This window comes from Pyrgilauda ruficollis, unplaced genomic scaffold, assembly GCF_017590135.1.
Source record: "Pyrgilauda ruficollis isolate IOZ18807 unplaced genomic scaffold, ASM1759013v1 scaffold1, whole genome shotgun sequence".
NCBI lineage: Eukaryota > Metazoa > Chordata > Aves > Passeriformes > Passeridae > Pyrgilauda > Pyrgilauda ruficollis.
The window spans coordinates 8,299,603-8,321,904 of NW_024508100.1; the positions used below are offsets into that span (position 1 = coordinate 8,299,603).

Consider the following 22,302-nt stretch of genomic DNA (forward strand, 5'->3'; position numbering starts at 1 on the left):
AATTTTTCTTTATTCACAACTTGATCTCGGCCTTCATTTTACAAATAATCTGCTGTGCAAAATAGTTTATAAAATACTAAAAAAAGAGCTTTTATTGTAAAAAAATAAAGTTTCTAGATATACAGTTACTTTGCACTATCACATATATTGCCCAGTATTTAACATTTAAATTTAATGTCACAATACTCAGGTCCTGTAACCTGATGACCCTACTGGTAAGGAAGCCACTACTGAAACTCAGGTTCACTAGGGATTGGTTAATTATTTTCCTCCTGTCATATCTATACCATAACACAGCTCCGATGACCCATGCTTGGAGCTGTACCCATATCATGGACTTAGACACATCCTTTCCTCCATTATCAGGTAAAAAATTCCAAGTTAAATGGTAAATTTAGTTGGTGGCAAATTTTAGTAAGTCATGGCAGTAACACAGGAGCTACACAGTGCAGTCACAGAACAGCAAAGGTCCCCCAACAGTGCATTGAAACTTTGCTGAGAGGCAGTGTAAATAAAGGCAGCCTACATGTGGCTCTGGGAATGAGCTCTGATCCCTGTCAGTGTCCAAGCTACCTGGCCTGAAAACTCCCTGTGGACTCTCCGTGCTGCAGTGCAATTGCAACCACTTTAGCATGAAACGCCTCTAAGAAGTTTTGGTACAGTCAGCTGAGCCCTCATTGCTCCAGCTCGCTTTCATTTTGCAGGGTTTTCATGGCCAGGCCCCAGAGGGTCATGCTGGAGAAGAAGGGCCCCTCGTTACTCTTGTAAGCGGCAGAGGAGGCCCGGCTGCCCAGGGGCTCGGCGCAGTGCCCGTCCAGGCCGGGCACGGAGGAGCGGATCATGGGAATGCCGTCGGGCTGCAAGGGCTCCTCTGCTGCAGACACATCCACCTCTGGGTAAGCATACGCTGGGGGTGCTGCTGGAGTCTGCTGTGCCTGGGCTTTCAGCAGTTTAGCAGGATCCACGCCCAGTTTCTCTGGGTTTGCCGAGTCGTGGTGCTGGATCATGGATCGCAGCTTACAGTAAGAGTCCGCGGAACTGTCGAATTCAGGGGAGTTTCCAGCGGGATGCATGGGGAATTTAACAGACACTGGCAACAATGTAACAGACATCTCTGGGCCAAAAGAGTCAGAACTCTGGGACTTGTCAAGGTCGGGCGTTTGGATCCCTGGAGTGAATTCCTCGAGGGCGCTGGGCCCCTCCTCGGAGGCCTTGCAGTGCATCTTCTTGTGCCGCCGCAGCACGGCCGAGCGCGTGAAGCACTTGTTGCACGTCTCACAGGTGTAGGGCTTCTCCCCCGTGTGCGTCCTCACGTGCCTGCGCAGGTCACCCGAGCCCGCAAAGCACTTCCCTGCGGGGGGACAGAGCGTGTGAAAACAAAGATAGTGCAGAAAGTAATCTCAGCCCTAAGGAGGAGCAGCTGGGTCAGTTACCAAAGGTCAGGAACAGGCCTGACGTTAACAGGCCACAGCCGTGACCAGTGACAAGAGCAGTGCTACAGAAGAGTGGGCTGGCTGGCTGAGGAGGAACTGGAGTCAGATGGCTGCTGTGAGGAAGAAAGAGTCAGGGCTCTGAGAAGCTGCCCGAGAGAATCATCCAAGAAGGTATGAAACCTCTGCGGATAAGGAAACAGCAGCATGGAACTTCTGCGATAATATGACAACTCTTCCCTACCAGAGACCAGGGATAGATTCAGATATCGCTCTCAACACAAGCAAATCAACATGTTTTAATTACAGAAACTACCAAGTGATAAGCTATCATATGTCCCATCATTTATCTAGAACAGGTTCAAACAAGTTCCATCTATTTTTACAATTCCATTAACTTGTTTCTTCTTCTTGATCTGATTTTCTAACTTGTGTTTCCCAATGAATGGGTTTAGTTTTTGTCTCCAGAGAGGAATATCTATTAGTACTTGAAAGCTGTGAGTGCTCTCAGTTTGTCTCAATCTTAACAAAGAAAAAAAAAATAAAAATTAAACTATCAGTTTAATTTGTCTGTCTGGAAAAACAGTATGCTGATAAACTTCTAAATATATTCTTCCAGTGAGAGCTGCATCATAGAAAGAAATGGTTTGTTCATTACCAAGGAACTACTCTCAAACTGCTGACAAAGTTAGCTTTTTTGTTAACTTTAGGCTACCATAATGCAGCAGTCCTTTTTTTATATTCTGGCCAGACAATGTGTGAGAACTGTAATTTTTTATTGCTGTAAATATTAGAACACAGAAAACTATTCAACTGTTTGTCAATCTTCAAAGCTACAGACTCAAATAAGCTCAATCACCATATTGCTAAGAAAAGAGTCTGAGGCTGAACCAAGGCAAAGTGTAGGAGAACAAGCAGAAAAAGAGAGAATTAATTTCCAGAATTGCCACAAGACTGAGAAACCTCACATTTTTTGAAATAGTAGAAGCTTGTGATTTTTATCTCATTTATTTTGCAAGGACCAACTAAAATGAACCATATTAAATGCCCAATGAAACTGCAATCTCAATTTTCAGCAGCATACTTTTCATTTTGCTACACAGATTTATCTTCAGAACAGCCATTAAACAGTAATGATAAGATTAAAAATTACTGGAGTAATACATCTGGATGTTTTGCATAGTGTGAATGGTTTTTTAATGCTTTATCAGATCCTCTTTGCACACATAAAAAATATTCAAAAGACCACTATAAGACAAAATGAAAACAAGCCTGTTTAACGGCAGCAACACTGCAAACTGACTGTTTTTACTTTTGTATCCTGTGTATCTATTTTCTCATTCTGATGCAAGGCCTCCTGATAATATTGGCTTTTTTCTTATGCCTTAAGACTGTGCAAATAAAACATACTGCAGCTGGATTTGAACATATGAAACTACCCTCCACCAAAGCTGATTCCTCAGAACATGAATGAAATTCTGTCAAAATAACACATAATGGCAAAAAAAAAAATACTATGCAGGATGCTAAGTAACCTATGAGATCAGGATGTACCAGATCAAAAGCCTTTCCAGACATCCTGGCAGCATGGGCTATCTAACAGATTTTGAAAATGGGTGTTCTGAAATATTGATCAAGTTTTGATTTTATTCCAGAGGCTGAAGCAAAGTAACAAAAGGTTGTTATTGTCAAACTCTGTGGGTGAATGGAGTTAAAATCAAATGGTATGCAATTGGAAAAAAAAGAAAAGACCTCATCAATAGCTAAGTGATGTCAAACTTAACTTCCCATCAGAAAGGACTATTCTGAAAATAAACCTATTTTTGAAGCAGCTACTCTGAGCATCTCTGTAGCAAACATGTTAGCAAACACACACTATGCTAATTCCTCTTACTTCCTTTCTCTAATTTTCAGCAGAAATTCTCTTTTAAACTTACAAGAAATAAAGAAGTCTATTACACCAAATGAAAGACCATGAAGCATGCAAGACAGAAAATTTTGTGACTGACTTTCACAACATGGTATTTCAATAGAAAAGTTTTGATTAATTATTATTCTGCCAACAAAGGCACTTTTACTCATCATTTGAAAAGCAAAGACACAACCAAGCAATGCACAGTGAACCTTACCACAAGCTGAACAGCTGTATGGTCTCTCTCCAGTGTGCCTTATCCTGTGCTTTACCAATTTTCGTTGCATATTAAATGACTTCCCACATTCATCACAGGTGAATACTTTATCTGCTGTATGGGTCTTTTTGTGCTCCTTTAAATTACTGAAGTTACTGAAACCTAGAAAAATATGACAGACTCTGAGATTAAAATGACTCCTCACTTTTCAGTCAAAAAGCCTGAGATAGAAACTTTGGTTCTTACACACCTCTGCCACAGATATCACACAGGTGAGGTTTTTCTCCAGAATGAATAATTATGTGACGCTGAACATCACCAGAAGCAGCAAATCTGTAACACAACACAGAAACCCAATTAGTGTCTTTATAAGGCCCTTACTTCCCTAAACTACCATATGGAAATTGGCTTGAATGAATGTCTGATGTTCTGAGCAAAGACTAAGACCTAAAACACAGATAAATAGATGCAATTAATTTTTAAACTGACAATGTCCAATTAAATTTATGCTAGGAAAAAAACTCCAAAAAACGTTTTTACCTTTAATGTCACTAATTCATTCTTCATTTTATGCTATTCCTGCATTAGTGTATTTTCTGTCACCTGTCAGCTAGCAGAATCATTTAATGCTCTGCTGAAATTTGTCAAATTTCCCATACTTCAGAATTCCACAAAATATAAAAAAAAAAAAAAAAGTATCACCAAATAATGACAAAAATGTGAGGGAAAGGTACAAACCCACATGATTTATTGTGACTCACACTGTCCAAAATACACACAAAAATACACAACACAATACATATAACACAACAAAATATCCATGCTATTTTTATCTACATCCCAATACACAAAAAATTTAGACCACAAGCTCTGGTGACACCATTATCTTACAAGTCAATTGCAAACATTTATGTATTTAAATCCCATCAGCACACATTTAAACCCAGCATCTTCTAAGCAAAATTGAGCAGCATGCTGCCTTACCTCTTGGCCCATAGTTTATCATGAAGATTAGCAGAAAACATGAATAAATATTTTCATGTTAATTTTACTAAGATGAACAATTCTCCTCACCTTTTCCCACAGACTTCACAAATGTATGGCTTCTCACCAGAATGTCGACGTAAATGTGTCTGGAGATTACCTGCCTGAAGGGAGAGCAATTTAAGCATTTCAGTTCAGCTTGCCTGTTGCTGTGTACAGATTAAAAAACCCCAATGATTGAAACTATGGGACTGGCTTTTTATTCATACTTCTAAGGCAGTGAAGAATACAAAGCATGTATGAACTCAAGCACTCTTACCTAGTAAAGACAGACTACCACGTACTTCAACATCAAATTGTTTACCTATGCTATTATCCATTGACAAGAAGAGAAATAGGGAAAAAATAAAAAGAAGCCTGAAATCAAATGCTAAGAGAAAAGAAAGACCTACAATTGAAAACAGATCCAATTATAAATGAAAATTACACTATGTAGAATGCAGTGAAGAAGAAAACTTACTAACTTACTAGCAATGTTGCTCATGTCAGTCTCACTTGCCCTGTCCTACAAATAAAATATTATTACACAAGGATGTCTGAATTCACCTACCAGGTGGTTAAAAAGAATAGAGTGAGCATTCTTCTACCCATAAAATACTGAGATGCTCCAAACATGAAATTGTTTACTCATACCAAAATAAAACAGAATAGGAAGTACAGAAAAGAACAAATCGGACTACTGGTAACAATTTTATTACATATCTTTCCTCTCTCAATCCTCTAAAATTCCTGCTAGTCTAGCCAGCAAAGCAGACAATGACTAGATAAAAATCTTCTTACTGAGTCCAACTTTTTTTGAAATGTTTTAAAGCCACTAGTCCTTGTGAATGATTACTCCACTGAGTCCAGCTCTCAAACCACAAGACACACCTTGTAGAAGAGTTGCAGATGTTCCATACATTGTGCACACTTCCATAGTCAGTTTTTAAACTTTTAAACCTTTTTGATTGATAATTGCCTGGTTTTTATTTAAGGAAACATCAAATCCTTAAATTGGGAAAGAAAATTTGGGATGCAAAGAATGCCATGTGCCCATCTGTCACAGCAAGATAACAAAAATAAGACCCAGACTAATTCCTTCTGAATCATTTAGATAATAAATTACCTGTTATGATCACTGTAATCAGACCTTGTAATATACCAGAACTCAAGTACTGCAGACACACACACACACACACAGAGGACAGTATTGAATGGATCAATGTGGGAACCCTGAAAGAGCTTTCTTTAATCCCTGTACATTTTTTCAGGCAACAGTGTGACTGAACAACTGTTTTCTAAGGCCAAACTTTCTAATACTGAAATCTACTCAAAGACAGGCATTAGGTACTTGGGGAAGAAGAAGATGAATAATGGAATAATTTTTGCTTTTCAAAGACAAGGGATTTTATGTCACAGTGCATTTTAGAAAAACAAACAGAAAAAAATACAGACATCCTTTACTTCTATCCATGTCACAAACAAACCCTATCACGGGCATTTGAAAGTTATTCCAGATAAAGACAAAGGGTGAATTTGAAGTTGAACAACTACTTCCCACAAAGGCATATAAAGAATAAAAACATTTTACAGAAAGAAGCAAGTAGATCCATTTCTTTATTACAAGCCTATGTCCTTTCCTCCTAATGAGGGCAAAGCTTGTTACTATCTGTGCTAAGACAAAAACAGTAAAAACATCAATAGCTTGTATTCTTTCTTAAGCTTCAAAGCTGGCACACAACCTTGGTTAAAGCATCACATGCCATCCCAATGGAAAAAAACCTAAGGGGACTTCTGCTTGCACTTCAGTGCAAGAAAAAAAATGCTCAGAAGAATCTTCTAAATGGTTGCACAGACCTCCTCCCAAATTTGGAGAGCAGAGAGATACACCAGACTTAGTCCTTTTGTAAATGGCAAGTTTTCAAAGTGAAGCACCTTATGCACATGGGCCCCCAAAAGAATCTCTGCAGGAGGAGGTGAAACAACATCCTGAATCACCAGCCAGAGAGGGTTCACATCCCAACAAGCTGTGTACAAGCAATGAGGGAAGATGAAGGCTTAGAAGTAAAAAAGGAACATTTTCCTCAAAAAAATCAAAGACTTTTATGGCTGTTTGTTCCCAACTATGAGTTCCCACATCAATTTCCCCTACTTCTTTCATTTTCTGCTCCACATTCCGACACACAGCACATCAGCAACATTCAGCAGGAGCAGACATCCCACCAGGCCCAACAGCTGCACTCTCTCAAAAGCACAGAACACGAAGGCTTAAATAAGAAAAGTGTTTCTATTTTGTGCCTGCAGACAGAGAAGATAAAGGACAAGATCGGAGATGGTATTTTAAGCAAAAAGTAGATAATTATCTTATTGGATCTTACTTTCTGGTGAGTGGAATCTTACTTATTTTCAGGATTCAAAGGCAAGTAGCTCAGCAATGTGTAAAACCCCTTTATGAGCAGAGAAAGAACTGCAGCACAGAGGCTGAGTGCTCTGGCTCTGTGCTGGATGTGTAGGGACTGTCCATGACCACGTATCTGCCTGCCCCTCCAGGCAAGCCAGGTCACAGGGAGGGAAGGGAAGCTGTTTGGGGGGTTTTAACTAAAAGGCAGAAATGCCTTTCCAGCTTTGTCAGGGGTTTTGTTTTTTTCTGTAATTAAAGAGGAGCACAGCATATTGCATGAGGAGTCTGTCATGCCTGTCAAAAATGGGTGACACTTCCCCCCTCTTCCCCCACTGTAGTAGTACAGGATACCACTCTATTTGCCAGAAGTACTTTTAATGGTATTTGAAATACCCACGTTTTTCTTTTAATAACTAGAAGTTCAGCCATCAAAATGAATGAAAATGCTCTTCTTTGTCTGAAAAGCATGCCCAGTTTTGCTGAAAATTGCCCAATAAGCATGATGAAACTGTATTGTTCACTGGATGCAGTCTTATATTCACATTTAGCAACAAGCTAAATAAGGACACAAAGGCATCACATTCATGGGTCAAACAAGGCCCACTGGTGGGCTGTGAAACTGAAGCAAGAGCAGCACAACCAGTAGTGGGTGGGTAGGCAAAAAGCACATAGCTCTAATTCTTAAACCAGGACCCATAAGAAATGCCAAAGCTATTCAACAATAACTATGTAATGTTAGTATAAAAATATGCTGTTTATTGTCTGCTGTTCTTACATGTGCACCTCTCAACCACGAAATCAGAAAGGAAATAGACATTTTGGAAATGTGAGACAACTAAGCACCAAATTTGTAGAAATACAGATTAATTGTTGTACCCAGAATAGGAAGTAAGCACTGCAGGGCAAATAAAGCAGTTAAAGCTTAGGCCCTGTATGTAAGTATGGAATTTCACAACAGGTTTTTTTTTAAATCATAGCTGAGTTTTGTCACTCCTAACAGGTGGTGTTCTCACTGAAAGAAACTGAGCCCACTTATATGGATACAAATTCTTTTTATCTGTCTCAAATCTACTTAATAATTTATGCCATTTAGGAAGATGAAACTGTATTGTGAATACAACATTACATAAAACTTGAATCTGCACTTTTTTCAGACACTGTAAAAATGCTATTCACAACATACCTTTAAGCATAAAGCAAAAGAACACTTTGGAAATGAATGTTCTTCGTATTTCAAATACAGCTGTGGCTCTGTATTATCTCAAACATTCATTTGAATGTAAAATACATAACACATCTATTGAGAGCAGACAGAATCAAAGATATGCAATGCATCAAAGAAATCTAAAACATTCAACATATTGTTCTCATATAAGACATTTTAATAATTTATCCCTAGTGTGAATTCTGTCTTTGAACAAAAAAAATCTAATCCTAAATCCAAGATTTTTAGAACCAACACAGAGATGCATTTCAAGTGTAAGTACCATAATATATAAAATATTCCCACCTGTGAGAAGTGTTTCCCACAAATGTTACATTCAAAAGGTTTCTCACCTAAAAGAAGAAACAGAACATAGAACTTCTAATAGTTGCAGTAGAACAGAAATGTTTAAAATTGGTACACTTTCTTTTAAAACATGCAATGTAAGAGTAAAAAATTTCCCTAAAAGGATACTTACCCATGTATTTAAGGGGAAATTCAAGAGGGAAATACAACTTTTACCACTGAGTTTGTAAGGCAGACTTGCTCAGAATTTCTCTTTCAAAACAAGTAGAAGAGTTTTGACACAAATGGGTGCAGGTTTTAATCTTTTTAAAATACTTTTGATTCTAAATGAAAGGAGTACCACAACACCAGGAAGAACAGGAGAGATGACAAAGCCCAACAACAACAGTGATGGGAAGGGCACCTGTTCTTTCACTTGCACAGAGACACATTCTTAAAAAGAAGGAGGAATGAAGGAAACTGGTTTGGAAGAATTGTTTTCTGATTTTAATGTCTACTATATATCTCTGCTCAGCACATAGTCATTCAGTTCCAGAAAATATATATTTGCCTTCAAATTCTCATCCTATATAGAAGTACCTGAAGATTACCCAAGTATTTTGCTCCAAAATTTTGAATTTACAAATGTAAAACTGTTACCCTTGAATCTCTAAAAACAGATTAGCAGTTCTAGTAAAAACTGATGCAGCCCACTTTAGCTTTTCAAAATAACTTGACTCTCAATCTAGAATGTGACTGTACACTTCAATTCTCTCATTAATTTAAGACAAGTATGTTTTTGTGATAAGTTTTTCTCCTCTACAGTATTTCATATAGGTGTTTTTTAATTCCCCCTACTTAGTTCCTGGTTTCCTAGTTTTTACACTGGTTATGTGCATCTTTTAGAATTTTGAAAACAAAAATGATGCTCAAATACCATTGATCCAACGGCAGCCACACTTATCATCATCTTTCATGAGTTTAACTGCACATTTAAAGGACATTTGTGCAGGGCACATGTGCAGGGCAACAAAAGTAGTGTAAATCTATATGATTTTGAAAACAGAGTATTTCCAAAGGGAAAAAAGAGATCTTAAGCTGTGTTTCATCCTGATCATGATTAAAAAATCTGTACAAAGACATTTTTTTACTTCTTTAATTTTAATTTTCCTGACTTTACAGAAGACCTCTTGGCTTCTCTTCCATTAAGTATTCTCTACATCAATGTTTTTCCTCCATCCTTGGAAATGTTACAAGAAACATCTACCATATCCAGGTGTGGGAATTCCATTTTCCTTTCCTCCTGCCAAATACAGATGAAGTTTTTCCAACATATTTTTGGATCAAGGACTAAATGCAATTCTCTTTAGATTTTAAAACAGAGTAAACATACAGTTATGTTGCTTCACAGATTGCAACCTTGCAGTTAGTCTGACAGCTTGAAGTTTTACCTACTTTGTTTGCTTAATGAAAAATGGAAATCTGGCCATTTTAAAAAAGCTTTCTTTCAATTAAAGATAAAAATTATGAAACTAGTAAATCAACTACAAAGTCACTCAACTCTAAAGAGCACTGAGGCTTGATTTCATTATGGCTTTAAACTTACAAAACACTAAAAATTCTGATACTGACAACACAAATGTAAATGAAACCAACAGGGAGCCAGATCTGTAGCAACTGGGAAGGATTCTGAAAGCCATAAAAGCATCCAGATAATATGAAATCGAAGATAACAAACAGTAAGCAATTTTTGCAGAAATTACCTACGCAGAAAAAAAAGTTACTGGAGACCTAAAGAATAGTATCTGAACAGGAATCACTCTGAAATGACTAGAGGGAGAGGGAAGGAATGAGAGGCTGAAATTTCTCTAAACAATTATTGTAGGCTGCATGCAGCCTCATTCTAACTGTACTGATGTACAAAGAATTGGAGGTTTTTCCCCCCAAGATAAAGATAAAACAAACAGGTTTTTTTGGGAAAAGAAACATCAAATTACTTTTTGGAGAACAATTTTGCACTTGCATAGAATTCCAAACCACTGGGCTTATCAAGTAACCTACTGCTCAGAAGCAATTAGCCTCGCTGTACCTGAGGGTGTATTAGTAAGAGTGCAGCTAAGAAGCTGAAGATTATTCTTCTCTGCCACCACTGGTGAGACCATATCTGGAGCCTTAAGAAAAGAAGGCACACAGGAAATCTTACTGCTGTCTACAGGATTGGGAGGGCAGAGGCAAGCAGGCTGTTCCTAGCACACAGTCTTATGGACAAGAGACAAGTTTGATCATGACAAATTCCAATTAGATATATGAAAATAATCTTTTACCCCACGAGGGTGGTCAGACACTGGGAGTGATTGTCTGGAGAGGTTGTGGAAACTCTGTCTCTGGAGATGTTCAAAATTTTCACTACACAAGGTCATGAGCAAAACCGATCTAATTTGACGTGCCTTGAAACTGGAGCAGATTACCTCAGGAAACCATGCCAATCTAAATCAGTCTATGATTCTACAACTGTCAATAAATTCCAAACCAAAAACCTCATCTGAGAACACTGGGATTGTATCCTTCCTGCAAGAAGACAACGTACACAACAGTGGGATACATGGCTGGATCAACAGCAATAGAGAAAAACTGGGGAAAAGTAGTAAATGGATACAATTTAGACAGTGCTGAATCCAGGGGACTTTACTTTGAACCCTTGGCCTGCCTTGTGCTTTCTACCTTCTGTTGCATCCTTTCTTCAACATTCTGCAAGAAGAGGTGAAGATAAAGTACACAACAGTGATCAAAGCAGTGTTGTGTCAGCTCCAGAGAAGAAAGGCATGAAGGCAGAAGTGGTGTTCCTGATGAGATCACAAAGGTGAGGAGCTGTACTCACTAAGGCAAGGAATGCTGGAAGCTGCTCAATCAAAACTCAGAATGAAAAGGTTGAGGATCAACAATGTATTGTATTACATGGCAGTGCTACTCTGTTCCTCTTGCATTCCATTCTGCCAAGAGCTCTTTCCATGGGCCAGAGTTTGTTTTGGGTTGCTCTTTTGAGATGTTCCCTGAAAATACATAAAATACCCCAACAAAACCACTGGATGTTCCTGGACAGGTATGGACTATATAAAAGAGATACACTTGCTTCTTTTTTTTCAGACAAGTCAATATAATAATAAAGAACAAATTATAGCATTCAGTCAAAACCAACCAAAGTCAGTGCCGTAAGCTCTGTTTAGAGATTCCTTTAAATGTCCATGATAATAATGCAAATAAAACAGTCAGACATGCCTGCACAATGACTGTTGAACACAGTTTGGCTGCCTGAGAAAGCTCATCAAGGCACTCATGCTAACCTGTAAATTCTTTGGTAGCTCCTAGTGATCAGGGACAGAGAATTTTACATGTGCTTTTTCTTGACAATCACACCACCACAGCACTTGTGTTGAAAGAATTGTCATTTTTGGGTTAAAAACAGGTTTGTCACTGTAGCATGTCCATTTCAGCTTCCTCCATCTCTTCAGCAAAGCTTTATTTGGGAGTACTTTCAGTAAGCCCTGTAAGACTTAAATGCCTGCTAACCCTTTTGCTTAGCTCTAGAAAATTAATATTTTTAAATAAAATTTATTAGCTAGCAATCTGCTGTGCTTTCTGAAGTGGCAGATGAATAGAAATGGCTTTTAGCATACACTTATATTACTTAACTACCAGTGTACCTAACAGTAACAATACAGATGTGCCCTGTGCCTTCTGCTACAGCTCTTTCCAATATCAACATCCTACTCACCATCCACTGCAATTTCCCAAACACTCTTTTTGCACTAGTTGGGTATTTAAAAAAAATTAACATGAATAACAGGGAAATAACAGGGAATAATTCCCAAAAATGACAGGGAAGCAAACAGGCATTTCTAGTCATATCCTTGCCTCAGTTTTTCGATCCTCAGATGGAAAATAAGCACTTCTGATGTGCTTATTATTTGTTAAACTTAGGCTCATACACTTTTGTCCTCTTAGCACACCCATAGAAGAATGCTAATGCTTTATTAACTAGCGTTCAAATCTGGAATTTTTGGAAACTCCTGAAAGAAGATGGTGTGTGAAAAGCAGCTGAGAATTCCTGAATCCTGAGGTCTCTCTAGCACAAACTGACCTGTTACTACAGTTAGCTGGGACTTTTCTAGATGCTCTTGTCATCTATCTGATCATCTGTTTTCCTGAAAATCTAGGATATTAGAATATACCTGATGATACCAGATCAAACCAGATAGTAAGATTAAAAAAAATACAAGGCAAAAAGAGGATCTAGGTAAGAGACATATGCAACTCTTTCACAGGAGAACAAATTTTAGAAAAAGTATTAGCAACATGAAGATACAGAAGCAGTTAAAGCTCACATCTGAAAACTTTAGGAAGTGAATGCAAAATGTTCATATTTTCAGGTTCTGAGAAGATTTTTCCATTAATAAAATATATAAAGAAACTTTTAATTCTAAGAATCAGTTGACAAAATAAATTGATGTCTGCTAAGAGAGTTTTATATTTAGTGTCAAAGTACCGATACATGATCATTTCCAAAATGATGTTTATTTGACAAGATTGAGAGAGATGCATTTGTATATTTAATACAGGGAAAAAGAAAAGCAAAAAATATTTGACAGCTTAACCAGGAGTACTACCATCTCAAGGAATTTGAACCAATGGTGTTACCTGCCTAGCCAAGATACTTTTTAAGATCTCTTCTAAAGAAGCATCTCTAATAAAAGGGTATGCTCATTAAATTGAAGAGACAAATTAAATAACCTGCAGTTAAACTAGGGCTTGTTTTTCACTAGAATAAAAAGATACTTAGAAATAAATCTGTGTTAGGTTTAAAAATATTACTTGTGAGTTTTTAAAACAAAGTACATTAATTCAAAATTCCCATTTACTCTGCAGCCTTCAAGAGCCTTACTCTCTAGGTAAACACAATTAAAGTTGATATAAGACATATTTCTACAGGTTAAAAAAAATTACTACCAAGCCCCAATCACTTATATCTTACAATGAATACATGACCAGAGAGAACAGACATATTCTAGTATACTTATAGTACCATTTATTTGTTTACACCTTTTGTTGTCATCTGGCTCAAACATCTGGGCCACCTGACAAACTGACTAGAAATGACTCATCTAAATGCAGGACAAAACCAAAATTTTCATTGAAATTTCATTTTCATCAAATTCACACGATGTTCTTTGAAAGAGCACCCAAAACCCCAAATACATAGAAATCTTTTCTACAACTCCCAGGAAAACTTGGTATTACAGTTCTTTATTTCTGTAGGATTATCCATTAAAAAAAAAACCAAACAACAAAACAAACCACAGCCTTCTGAAAGTAGACCCTTAACCAGCATCTCTAAATCAAGAGACACTGCAAGATATTCTCTGTAACTGAAATATTTGGTCTGCAGACCAAGTAACTGATAACTGTACCTGTATGAGACCTTTTATGTAGCTCCAAATTGCTTGGATGTTTGAAAGCCTTCCCACATAACTCACAAGTATATTGTTTCTGTGACTGAAGAGTCTGTGATTGTCCTTCTTGTTCCAAAGGATCTTGAGATCTTTCCACTTCAACAGCTGGTTCAAAATTCTCTGAATTCACTACATCTTCAGCTTCTTTTTCATCAGTAACTCTAGCATTTGCTGCGTCCGTCGTACTTTCATTTACAGGTTCAATTACTTCTGTTATTCTGCTGTCTTCTCTTTGGGGCTCAGGGGGCTGCTCTGCCGATTTCTGAGATCTTAGAAAATTTAACTTTTTGAGGTGTACTGCCTTTTTCAGCCGCATCTGTCTGCTGGGCTGCATAACTGTGGTCTCTGCATTTTGGTCTGGAGCAGCTTCACTTGCAGCCTGGACCAGGAAGTTTGACGGTAAATGCTCAGAGGTTTCCAGAATACACTCAGAGTGATTGACAGTGCAAGAATTACTTTCCACTGTGTTTATTTCCGTGGATGTGCTGTAAGAAAACGATGGTTCTGCTCCTCTCTCGTGATCAGAGCAAGCATTTTGTTTATAGAACTGTTTGCTGTAAAAGTTGCGTAGTTTATAGTAGTAACTTGGTTGTTTAAATGGGAGCTCTGTGCAGTTGCCATCTAAGGAATCTTGTGGTGGTTTCTGTCCATCACCTGACGGGGTGTGCAGATTAACAGACTGTGAGTGGTGCTCAGCCAAGCCTTTGTTAGTTTGTCTGTCAGCTGAGCACTCAGGCAATAGGTTTGTCCCATAGCCATCACCAGCACAGCTGGTACCTGTACCCAAAGTGTTCTGCAGTGAAAATACACTATTACACGGCATGCTGGCTGCCTGCTCCACAGCTGTGGAAGACTTTAAAAAGGTGTGGCAAATGTTCAGCACATTTTGCACTTGGAGGCACTGTGCAATGTCCAGCATAGCTTGTACATTGTCCTGACTGAGATCCAGGTGGGAGGTGTACATGAAGTCCAGAATCTGGCCTATGCCACCTACATTTTTGATGTCCAAATGAAACACATCATTCTTCTGGCCTGAAGAATTCTGGAAAAGGGTCCTGATAAAATAAGGCAAATATTCAAATACAAACACAAACAAATCACAAACACTTCAATAAGAAAAACATACATATATCTTAAATAGGCTGCTTGATATGAAACAAGTTTGTACTCTAAAACAAGATTGCTGTATTTGTGCTGGCTTACCTAGACTGATGATCAATTTCTCAAAACTCCTCAATTACATGTCTTATATATTAGTCCTACATTAGTGCACTTGAAGTATAAATCAAAGTAAATGATCCTTTATCTAACTTTAATTCTGTATTTTTGTATGTTTTCAAATAACACTCTATGCCTGTGGTTTCTTATCAGCCATTCTTCACATATTAGGTGCAGTGGTGTATTTATGGATGATTTGCAGAACTGGTTGACTCAGAATGGTTTTTCTCCTTTCATCATGGCAGATCAAACAGGACATAAATTTTCTAGCAAAATGGAGAAGATAGACCTCAAAGTCAGTCAAACTCTTATCCTCTGGCAACTGAGCTTGTCCATTGAACTCCATCAGTAAGCCTATTGAAGTTCTTAGCATTAGTTCTTTCTCCACAAATACACAAGAAGATGGCAATATTAAACAAGAAGATGATATTGTTTTTCAATTTATTTTCTCATATCAAAAAAAGGTTCTTTTTTACTGGTATTGGATAAGAACCAAGTAAAAGAATAATGATACATAATCCTAAAATAGCAGTGCAACCAATACCCACTGAATTGTCACAGAATCCTTATAATGAATGAATTCACAAAAGTTCTTACTATTTGATGTAAAGTATTCTCAGCATCAGAGATGTAGTTCTTCACATGCACAAGCAGTCCTAGATTAAGTGGGTTCATACTCTCTCTCGGTTAAAAACTTTGGACCCATTAAAATCCTGATACTCCCACAGTAAACAATGACATATAAATGGTGTCAGGTCACTCATATGTAGTTACTTTCCTACACTAAAAAATGCCCCAAACTTAATGGTTCCTCTTTGTGGGCTAAATCTCAAATTTGGGTTTGTTTAAAGGCAGGCATGATATCAATGAGCTCTAAATTTTCAGAAAATGTGAGTCTATGCTGAAACTTTAGAAATGCAGGGGATACTCTGAAACCAATGCCCACATCCAAATTCTTTCATAAATCTAGACCATCCTATCCAAATTAAAACCAGAACTATAATGAACAGATCTGGGCTGAGAGCCTAAATTGATTAGCCACTTATATCCTATTGAATTTTAATAGGCGCTGAGCTCTTAGTTCTTTCTGACTACTTTAAAAATTTGGTCTTTGAGCATAATTGCACTTCATCAGCAGTACAGCACTAGAGAAGAAAAAGGAACCTCATCTTTTTTCTCTGGTCATAACATAAAAGCAGGTTTCTTACAAATGAATTAGCAGTCAAGCTTTAGAGATGTTTCAAAAAACAAGGTCTAAAAACTGTCAGCTCTAACAGCTTACTCATAACTAATATAAAACACTAAGCTGGGAGATACAGCACCCTCCAAAATTTGGAGGCACAACTGAGGGCAGTACAGAAGGGTAAGAAAGCAGTGATGTGGTGTAATGGGCCACCTGTATACTTTAAAACACAGTTGTTGTCTCTGAGAATCTGAATAAACAGAGATTCACTAATAACCTATATAGTCACATTTTATTTAGTATATGATTAATGAAACAAGTCCCATTATTTGGAAAGGGATAACATTTTATCAATTCCACCCCTTATCTGGCTCTCTTCATATACTCTACTATGTTCCTTGTAAGCAGTTATCTTTTTCTGGTGAAATACTGAATGCAGGTCCATGCCAGAATCTATTATATGAAGCACTATAAGCAAGTAAATCAAGAAAATGTCAAAATCAAACAGCATACTGTGAATACTTGACATAGCTTTATCTGTGGACAAACAATTTCCCTTTTCTCTTTACACTCCCAAGTGTAAGAGTTCCCACAACCAACAGAAATAAATACCATTTTCAGAGAAAGCTTCTGCCAACAGCATTTAATTAACTTTTTAAAGAGAAGAATTTTCTATCACATACCTGAAATACTGACTGAAAGCAGCTAACACATTTTTGTGTGCTTTGAAGCAGACACCCTTCACCACCAGCATGCAGTCACAGAGAAGCCCCTGGATGCGTTGCTCATGTAGCTGCTGGAGAAGATGACAGCTATGGCTAGCAACAGTGTCCATGCTAGAAAACCACTTAAATTACCTATAATGAAATAAAGTGCTAAGGTGAATGTTAAATTGCAAAATTAACTTAAAATATTAAGAACATTTTAACAATTTATTTTAGCTTTCAAAGGAAACAGACTTCAGTTTACACCTGCAATTTGATCTCTAATGACATTCTGGTTAAAGATAAGTCACGGTATTGCTCACCAACAGATACACAGCAATACACATTTGAAATACTGATTTTTAACAGAGATTTGCTTACAACAAAGAGCATGTGCAAAAATCTAATGGTGCTGCCATAAACTGGACTCCATAGCCACAAAAAATGCATCCCAATTTAGACAACTTCCACAATAATTAGATTCTAATGCAAAAACACATTACATGTACAAAATCAGTAGCATTTGTAGAGGCAAACTTCAGTTTCTTCATCCTCTAAACTCAGAAGGGAGAACACAGTACTAGTGTTATTTCAGGCATTTGTTGCTGTTCTAGCTACATACATTTCCACCATGGATCTGATTAATTAGACACATTAGCATGGTATTGTTTTTAATACAACGTAATATCGAAATGAAAAAATCCCCTCTTAACAGGTTGGAAAGACAAGTCACCTTCCAACACAACACATTTACATTGAATTCTATACTTCTTTTTTGTTTTCACCCCAACAAGCATGCAATGCTTCCCCTGTGTGCTTGTGAACATGACAATTCCAACTATTAGGACAATCTGAATTTCCATCTTCTAACTCGGAATGAAGGAGGAAAATCTTCCTATCCTAAGGAATGAAGCAGAAAAACCACCTTCTGTTAAGCACGACCAGATAGTTGTTGCCCCATTCTCATATCTTATGAATAATAAGGGTTCCACATTAATTTATCCTGGTTTACTTCTGTCTCTAGCTAATTACATGGAGGGGTTATTTTATTGTGCTTTTGCTCTATTAATGCTTATCATACTTTGACCAGGCTTTAAAATGAAGAAAGCGCATCAATTTGCTTTCCCTGCGAACATCTCCCACCACGGCACCCTGCAATTACTTGGCCAGTGCAGTGCCTCTCATCCATCAGGAGCGCGTCTCCGCAGGGGCCGGGGCACGGGGAGCCGCTCCCGAGCCCGGGAGCCCCTCCGGCACAGCCGCTATTTATGGCTCAGTTCCCCTCAGCCTCGCTCAGGTGCAGCCCAGGCTCAAGGAGGAGGAGAGGACAGAACACAGGGAGGATTTGCCTCACTGCGGGCCAGCTCTGCCCGGGGACAGGGCAGGGGAGCGGCCGGTGGCGGGCTCGGGGACGGGGCTGCGGCGGGAGGAGCCCACGGACACACAGCCCCGGGCGGGGGAAAACGCGGCGCGGCCAGGCACGGGCGCGACAGCGCGGCACGGCACGGCACGGCACGGCACGGCACGGCACGGCAGCTGCCGGCTGCCGCCCAGGAGCGCGGTGGCGGCCACGCCGCGCTTCCCAAGCCGTGAGGCTCGGCCACCCCTCAGCGCTGCCGCTCGGCAGGGCCCGGCCGAGACGGGTCCGCAGCTGCGGGAGCGGGGTGGAGCGGCGGGGTCCCGCAGGGGAAAGGAGGGGGCCGGGGACGCCGCCTGTGCGGTGTATCTGAGGGGGCGGTAGAGCCGGCCCTGCCCAGCCCAGCGCTTACCGGCTCCGGCCACCTCCCAGCTCCATCCCCGCCAGCGGCCGCTTCCGCCGCCGCTCCCTCCCCTTCCCCTTCCCGTTCCGGTGCGCGGGGCGGGAGCAGCGCAGGCGCGGGGCGGCGGGGCCGGAGCGGTCGGTGCGGCACGTGCCGCGCGAGCGGGGTGGAGCGGCCGGGGACGCCGCCTGTGCGGTGTATCAGAGGGGGCGGTACGGGGGTCACGGGTGCCGCGGTTGGGGTGGTGGGTGCAGGGGTTACAGGTGGTTTCTCCGTCCGGGTGATGGCTGTGGGGGTTACCGGTTCGGGGGTTACTGGTTCCCGGCTGGGGTGGCGGGTGCAGGGATTGCCGCTTCCCGGGGTGCTGATCTCCCCTGGCTCAGGGAGGGCGTCCGGTGGGACGAGCCGGGCGTGCAGCACCGGGCTGCTCACCCTGTCTGCCTGCGGGTGCACGCGTGTGTGCGCTTCGGCCCTCCAAGTGCTTCTTTCACGCTGTAAATTAAGATCATCTTGTATTCCTAGAGTTGTGCTTCCGGAAGGAAGAGGCTCCTGACCACTCGCCAGCATGGTAGTTTTCACATGCAATGCGTGTGGGGAAGCCGTGAAGAAGGCACAGGTTGAAAAGCATGTGAACATCTGCCGAAACTGTCAGTGCCTGTCTTGCATGGATTGTGGCAAGGATTTCTGGTATGTAAAGAATGGGAAATAGCCTTGCTCACTCTGCAGACTCACTTGCTCACTTTTGTCACAAATGCAAGAGATGCAAGTCAGACATTTTCACTGAAAGCTGTAGCATGACAGAAATGCCTGTGGTCTTACAAGCATGTACTTCAAGCACATCACATTTTAATAATTTAAGCGTTGACAGTAATAAGGTTTAAATGATCCATTTATTTAAATCCTCTATTACTTCAGCTTGTTGGTTGGCTAAATGTTGCATAGTTTGAAGAGTGAAGCATTTCAGTGACCTGTGGTTAAAAATCTCTTATATTCAGGGGTGATGACTATAAGGAACACGTCAAGTGCGTGAGTGAAGACCAGAAGTATGGTGGGAAAGGCTTTGAAGCCAAAGCTAGCAAAGGAGATGCTAAACAGCAGGAGTGGATTCAGGTACGGTTTGTTCTGTATATACCCACAGTAACTATTGTCTGTAGTTATCAAAGACAAAAAAGAGCCTATACTGGCTTGAGCCAGAGATCTATTTTTACCAATATCCCCAGCTGTCTTCTGGCATTTCCTTAATAGGTCTGTGTTTATCCTGGTAAAAATTGTGTCTTTTGTTTTGAATCTATCTCTTACTGTTTTGATTTTGTGTAAAGTTACCAACTGCTTATAAAGCAACATTGGTAGTTGTCCATCCTTTTCATGCCATTTATGCTTTTGTAGACCTCTGTCAGGCATCCCTCCCCATCTCATATTCTTTGTACAAGGCTCAAAAATTCTACCCTGCTCAGTTGTTCTTCATATGTAAATTATATCTTTGCTCTTCTAAAATCTTCCCACTCTACTGTATGCTTGTGAAATGCTGTTCAAGATATAAGAGAACCATAGATTTACCATGTGTCATAATTATGTTTTCTGTGTCTTTTTTTTTTTACATTGCTGTTGATCACTGTGCTGGCATTTTCATGGAATTGCCTATTTTAATCCTCAGCTATTGTATCTAATCTCCAATAGTCAACTAAAGCCTGCCATTTGAGATGTGAATTTAGGGTTGCTTTTCCTTTTCAACACAAATTCACATAAAGCAAGAAGAATGTATTTCACTTTTTTATTACCTAGTCACTAATTTTCTTAAGATCTTTCTGGAAGCCTCATAGTCCTAATTCTGAATAGCTTCATATCATTGGGAAAATTTTCTGTCTTCTTGTCAGATATTTTGTAAATATGTTGAACAGGAGAAGCTCCAGCATGGGTAGAAATATCTCCTACCCTTTGTGTCTTACACAAGAATCTACCCTCTTATGGCTTTCCTTCAAAGGTTTTTGGAAGGACCTCAAACACATTTAAAACCCCATTAGTAGTAAGTTAGATCACATTTATGCATGGAATTGTTATTTCTATCATGTAGAACACATCCTAAGAAGATGCTAAACTACATTCATCCTGGAAGCATGTGATGAACACCATTAAAGTCAGAAATGAGTGTTCTTGTTGAGACTGAGCACTGTTTGAGGATGTTTGTAAAGGCAGCATGATGTGAGTGTTGCTATTTATGAACACTGGTAGCCTGCCTCGACAGTAAGTGATTCTTAGGTAGAAGGATGAGGGATTATTATCAGACACCTTTTTCTGATAGTCTTAACATATTCACAAAGCCTTTCAGTCACCAGATTTTCAGAAATACAGGAAGGCTCTGCAGTGTCCAGTGGCTGCACCCTGTAAGTACTGGGAAGCCCAGAGCTTTTTTCCCCCACAAGCAGCAGTGCTGTTCAAGGGACTGCCAGGAGGCCCTGGTCTAATCTCTCTTCTCTCATGCTGACACCCGTAGCACAGGAATATCCAGAGCTGTCATATAGGGATAAATGTTTGTTGAAGCTGTCACTGCTGCCAGAAGAAATGCATGTGGTGTCAAAAGTAAGCCTGATTTTTCATAATTAACTCCAAAACCAAAGCGTTGCTTTTCTTAATGCAGGTCTTTTTCATACTGCAAGAATCCCTTCTGTGATACAGTTACTTTAGCTTGAAATGTTTTTATTACAGTTTGTAACTTATTCATCAGAAAGCACTGGTGAGCAGTCCTGCTTACCTCTGCTTATTACATAGGTGTAAATGTTTATATAGATAATTTTCACATATTTAATGAGCTGTGATAGAGGTCAGTGTTTTTCTCATGTTTTTTGAGCATTTCCTATGAGCAGACTATACCAGCTGCAGGTGTTGGGTGATTTCTGCCCAGTGTATTTCAGACTTGCACACCTGACATGTACCATTTGATCCCTGTGCTGCTTTGCTGATTTAATTCTGTTTTTCTTCATTCAGAAAATTCAGGAGGTAATGAAGAAGCCCAACATAAGCCCCAAAGTGCGGAATATTCTGGAGCAAATACGTGCCTTTGATAACATTCCAAGAAAAAAAATAAAGTTTCAGGTATGTCTTAATAGAGATTTGCAGTAATCTGTGCAGTGAGCATAAAAATAGACTTTTTTAGGGAATGCCACTCTCTTTTAACAAAGGTGGGACAAATTGCTTATTTGGGCATTTGTATAGATTGTGTAATAACTGAATTTCAAATAGGCAGTGGTTGTAAAATACATTTATTTGCTTAATAGGGCTCTTGGTCTGCCAGGTGAATTAGTTATTAAGCCAGAGACTTACCTTTTAAGCTTAGTCTCCATGTGTAGGTTTGTTCTGTTTTCCATCCCTTTCTATTTTGACTATTTGCTATTTCTATTGAATGCCCAAATTCTTATACATACTTTTAAAGATTTCCTATTTCCTTGGCTTTGTTTTTTGCT

General features: G+C 39.5%; 2 protein-coding genes across 3 annotated transcripts in view; one reads left to right on the forward strand and one right to left on the reverse strand.

Annotated features, from left to right (window-relative positions):
• Positions 1 to 18,886, reverse strand: ZBTB49 (zinc finger and BTB domain containing 49). Of its 2 annotated transcripts, none has more exons than XM_041486668.1 (8): positions 18,854 to 18,886; positions 17,064 to 17,237; positions 13,938 to 15,034; positions 8,494 to 8,540; positions 4,634 to 4,707; positions 3,810 to 3,892; positions 3,560 to 3,721; positions 1 to 1,351 (listed from the first exon to the last, which is right to left on the reverse strand). In XM_041486668.1, the coding sequence occupies exons 2-8, from the start codon at positions 17,213 to 17,215 to the stop codon at positions 675 to 677; spliced, it is 2,292 nt and encodes a 763-aa protein (XP_041342602.1). In that variant the 5' UTR covers positions 17,216 to 17,237; positions 18,854 to 18,886; the 3' UTR covers positions 1 to 674. The 2 variants fall into 2 exon arrangements, with proteins under 2 accessions (XP_041342602.1, XP_041342516.1); XM_041486582.1 differs by lacking the exon at positions 18,854 to 18,886 and adding an exon at positions 18,247 to 18,573.
• Positions 18,586 to 22,302, forward strand: part of LYAR (Ly1 antibody reactive) — a 9,429-nt gene continuing 5,712 nt past the window's right edge. Inside the window, exons 1-4 of the mRNA XM_041486783.1 lie at positions 18,586 to 18,727; positions 19,367 to 19,531; positions 19,840 to 19,954; positions 21,827 to 21,934. Of these exons, the coding sequence (XP_041342717.1) occupies positions 19,410 to 19,531; positions 19,840 to 19,954; positions 21,827 to 21,934 (345 nt within the window). The 5' untranslated portion in view covers positions 18,586 to 18,727; positions 19,367 to 19,409. The remainder of the gene's footprint in view (positions 18,728 to 19,366; positions 19,532 to 19,839; positions 19,955 to 21,826; positions 21,935 to 22,302) is intronic.

Bases quoted from the DNA above. Each gene is read 5' to 3' on its own strand.
- ZBTB49 (XM_041486668.1), bottom strand. From the start codon at position 17,215: ATGGACACTGTTGCTAGCCATAGCTGTCATCTTCTCCAGCAGCTACAT. The intron at 3,893-4,633 runs GTGAGGAGAATT...GTTGTGTTACAG, and splicing joins TGTGAAGTCTGTGGGAAAAG to ATTTGCTGCTTCTGGTGATG. The intron at 3,722-3,809 runs GTGTGTAAGAAC...ATATTTTTCTAG, and splicing joins GTGTGATATCTGTGGCAGAG to GTTTCAGTAACTTCAGTAAT.